This window comes from Harpia harpyja, chromosome 3, assembly GCF_026419915.1.
Source record: "Harpia harpyja isolate bHarHar1 chromosome 3, bHarHar1 primary haplotype, whole genome shotgun sequence".
NCBI lineage: Eukaryota > Metazoa > Chordata > Aves > Accipitriformes > Accipitridae > Harpia > Harpia harpyja.
In genome coordinates, this window is record NC_068942.1 from 66682794 (window position 1) to 66697010 (window position 14217).

Genomic DNA, 14217 nt, shown 5'->3' on the forward strand with positions numbered 1-14217 from the left:
TCCTAGGAATGTCGGAGCTAAAACTGAGATATAGTACTCATGTAACTGAGATCAGACAAGGACTTATTTCAGATTTTCCATAACAGAACCTCACCCTAAATACTCTGCCTAGGAAGCGACCACCTAAGGATTGGGTGCTGATCCCTCAGACTAAGACAAGTCCAGCAGAAGCAAATCCCATTTTATGCTGAAATAAGACCGTGGTCCAGCTGGCCACAATGTCCTGTCTCTTCTGTAAGGTTTCTGCTGGTGCCATTCTGTTTCCCAGTATTTTCTAAGTACTTTAAATAGCAACTTCTTGTATTGTGTCTCTCTCCTCTCAGCAAACCTCCAAAGGGAACCATCTCCTCACTTTACTGAGGTGTCTGATGCTGTGTGCACTGAGGCACACAGCCAAGTCAGCGCAGGCCTTAGGGGTAGTCTCAGCTGCAGCAATTATGCTCTGTTCAGGTGTCACTCACTCACATGTCCCTAAAGAGCCCAATCTTTTTATCTGCGGTTGGGCAATGCACTACTGTTTGATTAAACACTGCTTCAGGCAAATGGGGACCATACATTTTTGTTACTAGTCTTTAATCTAGCCAAGAGTACTCAACGATGCTCCATACTGAAAGAAAGCAAAGTATCATTCATTTCAAAATTAAATAACCTATCTGAAAGCCTCAAACCCAAATCTTTTTTATTCTTTCAGTACTTAAGACAAGAACAACCAGAACTCAGAAGATGCAGACTACTCCCTATTATCCCATGACCAGCAGAGTCAGCTCCTCTCAAAAGATGACCCAAATGGGATGGTCTGCTCTAAAAGGGGACACACCACACCGTAAGTTTCCTGAAGAAGTACAAGAAGACGATTTCATTGCTGCCTTTAAAAGAAACAAGCCATTCTGCAAGAAATGCTTCTTTGAGGATAAAGGCAGAAGCCACCTTCCTCAGTGGGTGTCCTTGGGGAATTACCTGTAATTAGAGAGAGCTTTAGCAAAGCCCTCATTATTTACACGGGTATGTTTATTATGCCACTTCCAGGAAAAATATCAGTATAGCAGCAGACTTTTGTCCTTTCTTCAGAAAAGCATTTTTCTTTGTTGAATCAGAGAGGAAAAAAACTTGTATGCACTCCAGAGAAAACAGTTCACCTGCCCACAAAGTTTCTAAGACTTCATATGCTTGGCACAGCAGAATTAACAGCACCCTACAGCCTTTTCATGATCTAATTCCTTCTGTAAATCAAAGACCTTCTCCACAGTCACATATCTGACAACCCTTTTTGACAACTTCCAAAATTGCAGTTAGTTTAAAGCCCTAGAGCCTGATTCACGAAGGCATCACGTAACACTGTCTTTGTTCTGAGAGACCTTTGGGAGCAATTGCTAGTCAAAACATTTCCAACTAGCCTTATTCTGTTTTTCCAGTGAGATTTAAGAGGATCCCTTTACTCCTTCAGCAACACTCACTGCAGAGTAGTGGACTTAAGCAGCTATGTATGTGATGCCTTTCTTCTAAAACCCCTTTACTTTACTATGGCTGAAATGCAATCACTTCCCAAGAACTACAGGAGCTAAACTGAGTCAGCTTGTAGCCCAAACTTAGTCCCAGTCTGTACTTTGTGAAATTTAGCCACAGATACTAAAAGCGTGGTGAATCTCAAATCGCAGTCCAAGCTGGGACTTCGTCTAGATCAGGAAGCTGGTCTCATTCCTTGATCCTGCACTAAGCATTGCTGCTGTCTCAGTAATATTAAGAATTTTTTTTTCTTTTCATCCTCAACAGCAGGAAAATCGTTCTCTGGATGGCAGACTATTCAGGAGAGTTAGTACTTATCTACTATCAATAAGAACAGTAAATTAGGTTTAATAGCCATATTATGGTATGATTAAGAAACAATTACATCTTAAAAATATGAAGTGATGTCCAAAAATTAGTTCTCCAATGTAAGTGGATATGTAAAGATCCCATCATACAGCCCCCGCAAAACATGACTGACAAGGAATTAATGTTTCCCATCTGCAGATCTGGAATGAAGCCAGGTTCTGAAGAACATCTGTCTTTGGCCATGATGCCTCAGATGTTTGAACTTCCAGTCCAGGGAAGAACACAGTCATCATCACCTCAGAGCAGCCTCAACCACATTTGATTTTATGTGGGTACATTCTGTGGGAAAATTCTAGTCTCATGATAATAGTCAGTAGCATTAAAGACTTAAATGCACCTGAGATTAACTAAAGCCAGCCAAGCATTCGTTGTGCCTGAAAAGCAATTTTAATTTACTCAGAAATATGCTTTCAGCTTCCCCTCATTCTCCTCCAAATGTCCCCATATGCACAGAAGTCAATTTTGTTTCTAAATTTTAACTACTTAAAAGGAATTAACTGCAATCTATCTATGGTTGTGTCCTTGTATCTCAACATCAAGACTGTTTGTCAGTCTTACCTTTCCCAAATGTAGGTTTATCCATCTGGTAAAGGTCCTCTTCTGTACATTTTCCCGTTCCACTAGAAATACCAGAAACAAAAAACAGCACTTAAGTTTCCACGAGAGGGAAAGCTGGTAGGAAATTTCAAAAAACGATGCACAAAAAAGTCAGAATTCATGACAGCCCTGTGAATAAAACAAATATATTCCAAATTGGGAGATATAAGGTTGAGCAATGGTGTTTTATTCAACTTCTTTGCCCAGACATGAGCTATACACTTGTAGATGCATTCTAAAGGACGTAGGAAGAAATCTCTCTTAGTTCTGCTGTCTTCAATGTAGCTTTTCAGAGGTGAACATTTATGTGTCGTCCACAGCTCTCCAGTGATGTTAGCCTCTCAGCAGGCAGCTTGACCCTTCTATGTCAATTTATAGGATTATTGCTCCGACACCCTCACGCAAATTGGGCTGGCCTGGATTCCAATGTACTTACTTGCATGCACAAGGAAACAGGACCGCATTAGCCAACACAACAATTTTGCCTTCATTCTTATGAATGGAAAAGCCTCATCAAATCTCATCTTCCCAATCTCCTAACTAGTGCATTTAAAATCAAAACTCCAAGTCCCTACATTGAAGAATCATTTTATTTCTATTGCAGGAAGACGAGGAGTGCCTGTTCCTTGCCAGAAGTGCTGTATGCTAGGTGCTGTACAAACAGCTCTTGCGACAGCTGAAGAGTTTTTAATCACATCTGCCATTTCCTGAATCCATTTCCATAGTAAACTACAGCAAAAGTGTAAGGGGAATCATATTACTGACCAACTTTCTTTTACCTTCTAATATAGAAAAGTACACCATATATTTAATATAAATGAAGTAGACTGACACAGTAATATTTTATTTTAGAGACAATTATTCTCATGGGGTTCTCAAATTTCACTTGAATTAAGGAAATCTGGCAATTTATGAACAAAACCCATTAAAACTAGTAATATGCTGTATTTCAATTTACTCATAGAGCATATCAAATATATTTTAAAACCATTTTGTGTTTCTTCAGCCCTACAAAAATAGCTAACCTATCTGCTGGGAAATCACATTCTGTAGAAGTCTGGTTTGTTTTTATCGGTCAGACTAATTATAGGCTAAGTAGTAGCTTCCGTAAATCAAATTTTAATATTGTTCTTTTTGATCATTTTAACTGAAGGGTCAGCAGCCTCTAATCAGATGTATAATTGTTTTCCTCATTTTGATGCATTGGAATAGAGCTTTCAGCATGAATTACATTTGTCACTGATGGCCCTTCAGGCCTTTTAAGTCCTCTTATTCCTGTAAAACCTGATTTTATGTAAGATTGGTTAAAAAAAGTCATTACCCCTTAAGTGCTTTAGAAAACATGGAAAATGCCAAACTAATTATTGCTGTTGGCTTTTCTTTTAAAATATCTTAGAAGAATGTGCACAGATTTGAAACAGCTCTCTACAAACGAAACTGTAAATTATATTAGGGTTCCAGAATATCTGTAAAAAACCCACAGCATTTACCACCTACAAATCTCAAAGTACAATAAACTAAGAGACGTGACACATCTTTCTTGGTCTTCCCTTCCTTCAGCACCTTGACCCCAGAACTGGCTTTCCATGCACTCACACATCCACGGCTGAGCAGCAGAAGTGCTATGTGTCACCTAGGGTGTAACTTCCACAATCGATCTGTTAAAATTAACTTTTCAGGGTGGGTGGAGGTTAACATTAAGCCAGATCCGTTCCCAGATACACTTCTTTATGTTCAAATACGTGTGTTGGTGCAAAGGGGAAGGCAGAACAGGCGCAGGAGCTAGCGGCAGGCAATGGGGCCACCTCTTTCTTAAGCTTGTCCGAAATGCTCAGGAATGCTCGGATGGGCAGTGCCAGGTTTTGGGGAGGGCAGGAGACCTTATCAAATGGGCTGGATATACAGACTTCCAGTGTCAACCAAAATCAAACAGGAAGCACAGAAGGGTACACAGAAGCAAAATTAATGTTTTTTGATTTCATCAGAGGCTTGGTTTCTTGTTTTCGGATCCTGTTTTTCACCAGTCGCTTTGGCAACCTTCATTTTCACGGTCAATAAGGATGCAAAAGAGACCTGTGTTTATTTACAGATCATCCATAAAACTGAGCACACACTGGCTCCTAATTTTGCTGCAGAAATTCTGCCATCGATGCAAATTAGAGTTGCACATATGCCTGAAAGGGTGGGTGAGCCAAGCTGGTATTACTGCTTCAGGGAGCTCACACACCAAAAAAAAAAAAAAAAGAAAAAAAAAGGCACATTCAGGAAAGTACTTGCATATTGTCCTGCTTTCGGCTGGGATAGAGTTAATCTTCTTTCTAGTAGCTGGTATAGTGCTATGTTTTGGATTTAGTATGAGAAGAATGTTGATAATGTTTTCAGTTTTTGCTAAGTAGTGTTTAGACTAAGTCAAGGATTTTTCAGCTTCTCATGCCCAGCCAGCGAGAAGGCTGGAGGGGCACAAGAAGTTGGGAGGGGACACAGCCAGGACAGCTGACCCAAACTGGTCAAAGGGGTGTTCCATACCGTGTGACATCATGTCCAGTATATAAACTGGGGTGAGTGGGGCTGGGGGATCACTGCTCAGGAATGAACTGGCCATCAGTTGGCGAGTGGTGAGCAACTGCATTGTGCATCACTTGTTTTGTGTATTCCAATTCTTCTGCTTATTATTATTATTATTCCAATTATTATTATTATTATTATTGTCATTTTATTATTATTATCATTATTATTATTGTCTTTTTTATTATTATTATCATTATTATTTTCTTCCTTTCTGTTCTGTTAAACTGTCTTTATCTCAACCCATGAGTTTTACTTTTTTCCCCTGATTCTTTCCCCCATCCCACTGGGTAGGGGGGAAGTGAGTGAGCAGCTGCATGGTGCTTAGTTGCTGGCTGGGGTTAAACCATGACACATATATACACAGGTTTCTGATACTAATCAGTGAACATTTCTACAGCAAACAGCCTCTTTCCAGTAAGAACAATGACCCCAGAATGGACACTATTTGATTCTGTAGTAGTCTAAAGCAACAGTAACTGGATGGGGAAGAGGAAAGGGGAGGAAATGTGTTTATAAAATCCCTAAGGCAGACAAACCCTTAATGCAGTCCATATGCTCTATGGTAGAGTTAATGGGAAAAGTTCAGCACAGGTATTTACTGATGTGTGCCTTTAACTGTTATTCTTCTCCAGCTTTGTGGACCTCCCAGTTTCAGTACAGCTTCTCTTCTCCACAACCTTTTCATTTGAGACGATTGTAGAGACTCTATAAACTTTATACAGTTTCTATAAATTAAATGGAATCTTTTTTTCTCCTTCGCACCTACTATTGTATAGAAGTGAAGAAAATAATTCAAGTCTAAAGTTCCTATGCTTATGTATATAGTTTACTGAAACTGCACTGGGTTTACTGGGTGGCTAGAGAGCAATAACACCATTATAAAATAATAATTACACACACCATATGGCTGGCCTGCACACAAATCCTATGCTGGAAAAGAAGGATGCCTGCTGTGAGGGCTGGATTCAAAGATGTAATGCTGGAAGGTAGTAAAAAGTTAGGAATTGCCATTTTGGTTTGGTTCAGCTCAGCTCAGGCCTTGGCATAAGAGAAAAATTATAAAGAGAAATTTTGACAACCACACAGAAGCTGGGGCTTCCATATTCTTTCAATAAGTGCAATTGCAACATGCTTTCACAGTAGGGTCTAAGATGGTGCAGAAGCACAGTATTTGTATCAAAGTACACTGGTAAGGCACTGAGAGGCATTAGCTGCAATAATTTAGAGGGGAAGAAACCCTTAGAGCCGGAAAAGGTGTACTGGTAAGATGATGAGCCTATTGTATAACCCACACAGCTCTCTGCCCCACAACTGTGTCCTAGAGGACAGCAGAATTTGGCAGAATTTGGCTCAGCCACAGTATCTGCACCCTAGCCAGTTCGCAAATAAATATTCACAAAGATAGATATTCTGGTTTGTCAAATCTTACGGCAAAGGCAACTTATTTGTCATGGAGTAAAACTAAGCTAGTTAAAAAACCACTTGGGCAAATTCAAGGTTAAGCTGTTAGTGGACGAGAGAGGTTGGCCGCTTCCCTTTGTGGCACCATTTCCTTCCCCACCAGCCTAGAAATTCCTCAGGCATTTACTGCTAATGCCATTTCTTCCTCCTTCAAATCTCCTCAAAGGTTACTACTGTTGCAATACCTACAAGAAGCCAATCCCCTAACAGCCTCTATGTTCAACAACAAATTGAGATAGCAAATACTGATTTGCTTTTAAATACCATTTATTCTGTTGTTGTAGAACCAGTTATGAATAATCCTCTGAGGAACACCACCACAGGGCTGGGCACATGAAGGAACTATGAAATGTGGAAGCTGATTTGAGTGGAACACTTGTCAGTGTGTAATTACATAGCTTCAGAAAACTACTTGATTTGCATGTATGGATATTACTCTCAAAGCAAAGCGGAAGGTCACTTAAATTTGTTTCCAAACCTATTAGCATTTCATCCAGGATACCATCATCACATGACATTAAAACCTTCACAACAGGCCAAGCTGGCTTTTAGATCCACTTGCAAGTCACCTTCAAGACATCTTGCTAACTACTAGTTTTATAACATGCACAAAAACCAGCTTCCTTGTTTCTACCGCAAGTTACAACCTCTATAGATACAAGATATACTTGTTATTAACATTAAGCAAGTTTTCAGGACAGAAATGGTGGTGTTGGCCACCTAACTGTGAAAGAGGATGCTTTGACTGCCCTTGGCTTCAGAGGCAGTAACTTGCCAGGAGAATCATCCCATATCCACTTCATCGGTAACCAATGGCCACCACGGAAACAGCTCATAAAGTCTGTGACTCTGGAGGTATCTGAGCAACTGCCAAAGTCTTAGATCAGGAGAAAACAGCACTTCTTATTACCCAACAAACTACATGGGCAAATGTATGATATTTAAATACTACAGCCTAACTCCAAAATGAAACATGTCATTCAGACACCCTAAGTCTTGGGAAATGCAAATTCTTCTCCTTCCACCTTCCTCACCCCAAAACCCCTGTTTATAGAGCCAAGCAATCAATCAGTCTCTAATGAACGCACATTGAACAATCTGCTTTGGAACTACCCAAACTCTAGGCCACTAAATAAAATGAGAACTTCATTTTAAACTGGACTCCACGGTGTTCCTACACTGTGACTCAGCCTTGGTATTTCTGATTACTAGTCATCATACTATCAAGTCTGAATACTGTTTTCTCTGCAGACTTAGTGTTCATGAAGGAAGCCAGACTGACATCTTAGAAAACAGATTTTACCTAAAATTGCTCATTTGCAGCCTACAACGTTCCAAGCTTGTACTGCTATGTCTCAAACACCGCAGAGTGCATTTCCAGACACAAAAACCCATGTTGCTTTTACAGATCATGACAAGGCTGCCAGCAATACCATTAGCTAAAGAGAACTTCTTAGTTTTTCATTTGTTTGTTTAATTAGGTGGCTGTATCTTTGCATAGGCTCAGACCAATGGCACTGAGAAGCCAGGTTGAATTTTGGTGTCAAAGCAGCAAAAGAGGGTGACATCTGACTAAGATCTGCCTCAATAAGCTTCTGTGTGCAGTGCAGGTGGGACACATGAATCCTAGCACGCTGTTCAACCTTTTTTTGCCTATATAGATGCAAGTAATTGCATATGCCATACAGGCAAATAAAGGCCATGCCATGAGTTACAATAAGCGGTCAGGCATTAGATACAGGATGTTAAGGTTAGGTACAGGATATCGACAGCTGTAAGGAAGCACAGATCCTTCTCCAGGAGACCTTTTACTGTTCAAACACAACATGTGGGACAAAGTTCAGATGCAAAGACAAAAGACAGGGCACATGCAAGCAACACATCCGACATGGGAAGGGTGATTAGAGGTGAACTGTAACAAAAAAAAAGGGGGGGGGGGAGAAAGGGAGACTGGATAGGGGACAACAACTGACAGCAAAATAAATGGAGAGTTTAAGATGAAATGTGTAAAGCAGGGCAGGGGAAAGTGCAATTCAATTTTCTACTTTTGCTTCATCTCAACACAGAGTTACATTAAACACATTGAACTATTAATGCTCAGAGACTTAATCTCTCATATATTTTCATAAGAGGCTGAAAAAATAGCTCACGATGTAAGACAATATGTAGGAAAACATATTCAAGTCTAAATGGTGCAGTCCAGCTACGCTGCTCAGTGAGTACTCAGTACTTACAAGAAAATCTCCGTATTTGTAGGAGTGTGAATTTTAATGGCATAATCAAAGTATAAGGAATAATTTTATCCAAATTGCCCACAAAATTCATTTTATAAGCTTCTGAATTCCTGGGAATTGTATATTTTCCTTGTGCTTAAGAAACTCCCGAACAGCTCAGAAGATTAATATAAATTTTCTTTGATCTATACAGGGGTTGAAGGCTTTGTTGTGTACCATATGCCAATCTGATGTAATTTGGAGCACATGAAATATTAAATCTTAAAAACTCTGGTTTTCTAAAGGAAACATTAACTACACTATATAACATGAGACTGCTCTCAAGTTACCTCCTATGAAATAGGGCCTCTAAGCCTTCCAGATGAAGTTGTTAAGTTAATTGTTTGTTGAAACTGACCCATTTATTAGAGTCCTTATTAAATTTCTATGGCAGGTGTTGAAAGCTTGAGGCTTTTTCATTCCATCAAAGTTGCAGAGTCTGAGTCTTACTGGTTCAAAATTCTTTAAAACTCAGGTTGGTGCTGCAGAACACAAACATCGCAGGATCACAGGCATTACATTTTCATTAGCTGCAGCTAAACAGGTTTCTTTTTCAGTTCAATGTCTGGTTATAGCAAAATATTTACTGCTGCAATTGGTATATTAGGATTACATACAGCAGACAAATATTGCAGGATGAATATGAGATTTCTAAAAAACTCTTAGTGCTTCAATCCTCACAATGTCTGAGACAGATGTTGCTCTTACCAAAGCATTAGAAAGATGAATTTACTTGTAAATTCTACTGGGCTCTGGAAGAGAAATCCTACATAAAATATTACTATTAGAGCGGATCAAAATAGCTTCCAATGAGAGGGATTTATTTTTCCCTCTTGAAAATTAATTTAGTAGTGGCAGATGGTAAAGATTCCCCTCCCTGTACCCTTCAATCACACAGCAAACAACTTTGTTTGCATGACTTTTTATACACATGGAAAATGTTATTGAACAGATGATTAACAAAATTTCTCATTTACATACCAGATATGTTCTTACGAAACAAAATTTTACAATTTTAAAAAAAGAGAAATACAATTCTGGTCTGAACACTTCAAATGAAACAAACATCAGTGATTACTGGGAAGGTTACTGGACGCAACAAAGTAGTCATTAGGTTAAATTCAATGGGTTTGGAATTGATCTAACAAGTGATTTAACCCTTGATCCAGCAAGGGGTTTTCCGACTGTGCACACGACCTCTTGTTGTATATTACGTGCTGCACAAAGAGCATAATACCTCCTTCTGTACATGAAAAAAAACAGGATTTGCTATTACCAGCAATGGCCATTAGAAGCAATGCACATTTACAATGTCTTGGTTCAAGAGTTGCTCCTAGCCCAGGGTTCACTGTGTTCCAGTGCTGTTTGCTGCACTAGTACTGGTTTCTACAAACGGTTCACCTCCTGCTGATGTTTCTTGGGGGTATTTAGGTCCCCAGCTCTGCAGTGGGCAAAATGTCCAACCCTTGCCGTTGCCAGAGTGCTGAACTCTGCTTCAAATGGCAATGCTTAACTTCAATTTCAACCTCTTCTTGCACCTCTTCTACCCACTTGAGTATATCAGGTCTGATTCTCTTCACTTGCTCAAAAATAAAATCAGGAAACTAACAAAATTATAGTCACTGCATTCAGTCAGTTACCAGTTAGCCCTATCTTCTTGTTAGTTAGAGGAATGGCTCTTGAATCAAGTTCACATCAACATGGTTCTACTAGCACTAGCACAGCCCTTTCCCTCCCACATGGAGAAGAATGCCCTGTACCTATACCCATACCTGCAGCAGTATCTGTATGTGACTCCTAACTGAAGATCTTGGTGCTCATCCTGTAGCATCTAAGAAAAGAACAACATCTTCCAGAAGCCATCCTACCTCAACCAAGTAAGGGCTAGTCACAACGTCCAGTCCGTTTCATCTCCACTGCTCTGCATTTACCCTCATTTGTTGTGGCAAACCTAGAAAGCCTAGACTGTGAAACACTCCTTATTGTTTATGTTTTTTCCTTCCAGAGAGGAAAAAAAATCCTTTTGGCTGGCTAATTTTGTTGAGACATCAAAAGCTGAAATGCAGTAAGATATTCTGCTTTACATCAGTTCTGACAACAGTGTTAAAGCCTGAATAATTTGAGATGAGCAAAGAAGCCCAACAAAACCCACACTATGTGTCAGGGTTATTTCTTGACATTCAGAGTCAGATGAGAACTAGCGTGTGCCCAGAGTCCCACTGTTTCCTATATTCGTCAGTTAATGTTAGTAGGTTGGTGGTTAACTGTACTTTTGTGCATCTGAAACCACTGTAACTGAATTTGTAAGTAGAAGGAGGAAAACTCAGGCACAGGAGATGGCAACGCATCCACTTCCAACAGAAGTCCTGGGCAGCTTCCTGAGCTCCTTTACAGGAGTCATTCTTTAACACAAAATTTGAACTCTCACAATTAGTAACCAGGACCTTCGAAGAACTATGGGATGGTATAGAAGGGCTGAGGAGACAACTGCCAGAGACATGTAATCTTCTTTGGAATTTGCCTTTACCTGTGGGAAACTTGTACTTAGAAGGCAGTAGTTCCATTTTCTAAAATCAGGTACGGAAAGGCAACCACAAATGTGGTATGACACAGAACTACCTTGCAGAAGCGTTGAAATCACAAAGAATTGCCTGTTGGGGTGCCTGTGGCTTCTGGATTTCTCTTTTCTGCTTTCCCCATTGTCCCTAAACCATTCGGGGACATTACCCAGCCAGTACATTACCCAAACCAAGAAGGCTACAAAGCCTTCTGAACAGGACACCTCAGCACTAGAAGAGGTTCAGAAGTAAAACTTAATTATACATATGCAGTACTGCAAAAACAGTATCAAAAGCCAGAAAGAGTAACATGCTGTCTGGACCACCAAAACTTACTGGTATGCTCAAGAAAGGGAGCAGCCTCAGATGGGTCTCCCCAGTGAAAAATACACAGAATCACACTGCGTTCTGCCTCTCTCCCACTTGTCCATCCCTTTAATGTCCCTTACCAAAGCCACTAAGCAGCACAGAAGAAACAGAGTGAGGAACATGGTAGTCAGGTGAATATTAGAAACATGCAGAAACACATGCAACTCTAAGAGCAAAAGATTGAGGAGATTTACGGACATTAATATTAACTAGCGCAAAATCCTGTGGCTTTGGAGGAATAAGCAGATGCTTTGTCCATTGTGGGCCAGACACGTGATCTGAAGTAGAGGGTACAAGACCAGGCTTGGAGGGATGGAGAGGAAAACAAAACCAAAAACACAACGTAAGAGACGGGAGCTACACTGTAAGGTGCTGTGTCGCAGAGTAAGGCAACTGCCGTTTAAAAATGGATGAAGGCAGAGTGTAAGCTGCCAAAGTTAGATTAAAATGACGAAAAAGCTGAACTACAGCAGAGGTCCCTTTTAAGATGCATTATAAAATGCAAGAGCCTAGGAGTGACCAGTGGACACCCCCGAGGAGTTGCCATTTGTCTCAACTGACCTTCTAGGAGGTATGGTTCAAGAGAGCTATGCCTGCTTTTCTAAGAAAAGGGTAGCTGCCACAGAAGAAGTTACAGGCAGATCAAGGATGACAAAATTCTGAGTGTTCAGCTAAGTCAATCATGCAGCCTCTCCGAGGAGACTCTGACTAATTCTGCCCCCCTCTACCCTAACACAGGCTTCATGGGCAGCACAGCAGAAAGCCTGGTCCCCTTTGCACACTGATAAGCATCGCTTTAGGTAGCACAGGGAACCATGAGTTGGAAGTCCTGGGCATTATTCTGAGTGATGCTATCCAGCTGCCAAAAGTTAGCAGAGAAGTTATTTTTGTGAAGTCAGTAGCAGTCTTTCTTCTGCTCCAGCATGCTTTGAAACCAGGCTATAACGTGTGAAGATCGTTCGGAAATAGCATTGGCACAGCCTACCAATTAATCAAAACTAGAAGGTGTCAGACAAAATCTTGGACTGGGCTTGGATTGAGGGTGCTGCAACACTCGGGATCCCAGTTCTTCCTGACTCCCAGAATGTGGCAATGCAGCCCTCAAGTGACTGACTGAAGTTCTTGATGGAGCTCCACATTTTTAGCTGTATGCCTGAAGGCAGGTTTCAGCAAATCTGCCAGGATGAAAACCCAAGGAAAAGAAATGTGTATACAGGTTCTCTTGTTCTGAGGATCCAACACTAAAATAGTACCATTTCATGGCATTGAACCAATGCCATCAAAAGACCAGAGCACAAAGAGCTGTAGACACTGCAGGCATCTTCAACACTGACACTGTCGTGCCTCCTGACTCTGTCATTAAATAGTTCACCTGTAACCTCCACGACAACAACCACCTTTCTACTTCTCTATTTTTCGCATCTCTTTTCCAAAATTCAAACGAGAACATGGCAGGAACCATGAAAACTCACTCTTTCTCCTTCATGGCCCCCACGGAACATCCACCCGGAAGAAAAAGCAAACATAAAAGAATTTGGACTGAAGTGCCAAGCAAATGTTTGTATTATTTATGGACATTTCCAGAAACAAAATTTAGCAGAGAAGCATTCCTCATGTACAGTATTACTCATAGCAAGACAATCTTCTTTCAAGCAAAAAACCCGTTACTAGATAGCTATACTCTGCGTTTGCACAGTACCTTCAACCCAATGAGCTCTGTGATCCTCCTTATCAGACTTTCACATCCTTGGGGACAAGACATTGTCTTCTGTTACAAAGAAAATGGGAGCACCAAGAACTTCAGGGACTAATTATCATGCAAGCAGCAAGCCCTTCCTTTAATACACTCAATTGCGCTCATACGGCATCACATATTTCCAGAAGGCAAGTTTAAAAAAAAAAAAAGCTCATGGAAAGAACACGTATTTTGTTGCTTTGAACTGTGCTCAACATGCATAACGATCCCTCCTGAGATGGATTTAAGAGATATATTTCAAAACAGGACATAAGCCATTTTGTTTGCTATGTTAGCTTGTACTCAGAAGACCAGTAATCAGACATTCCAGAGAAAGGCGGACCTTCAAATATATGCCATAGTCCATAGCACAAGAGGAATAAAGGCACCTTGGAAAGAGAGGGAGCTTCTGTCAGAGGGTCTGGTTTCTACAGCCCTTTGAATCAGTTCTCCACTTTTATTTTTCTTTTAATGCCAATTAAAATGATTTTTTCCAAGCTTCCTGGTGCTCTTGGCCACTCCCCAAGACTATTACAGACGAAGGTGAAGGAACCGTTCAGTCACTGAAGCCTGCTTGGTGGGACTTCAAAGTTGCACCATGCAGAAGCGTAGTTTCACATAGCCTTTAACCCTGTACAGATCCGCACTGCCACTAAGAGGCTTAGCCAACACTTCGGCCAGCACAAGGGAGGGCATCAAACAGCGTTTTGGCAGCAGAGCTGGCCTACTGTGTACACCAGCCCTTGGCCTGAGAGTGCTTATATGTCTAAACACCACCGCATTA

General features: G+C 40.7%; 1 protein-coding gene across 2 annotated transcripts in view; it reads right to left on the reverse strand.

The window, feature by feature from the left end:
• The window catches only part of CLMN (calmin), a 74332-nt gene that overhangs the window by 18351 nt on the left and 41764 nt on the right, over positions 1-14217 (reverse strand). For both annotated transcript variants that reach the window (XM_052783085.1, XM_052783086.1), the window contains exon 2: positions 2431-2492. In XM_052783085.1, coding sequence (XP_052639045.1) covers positions 2431-2492 — 62 coding nt within the window. The remainder of the gene's footprint in view (positions 1-2430; positions 2493-14217) is intronic.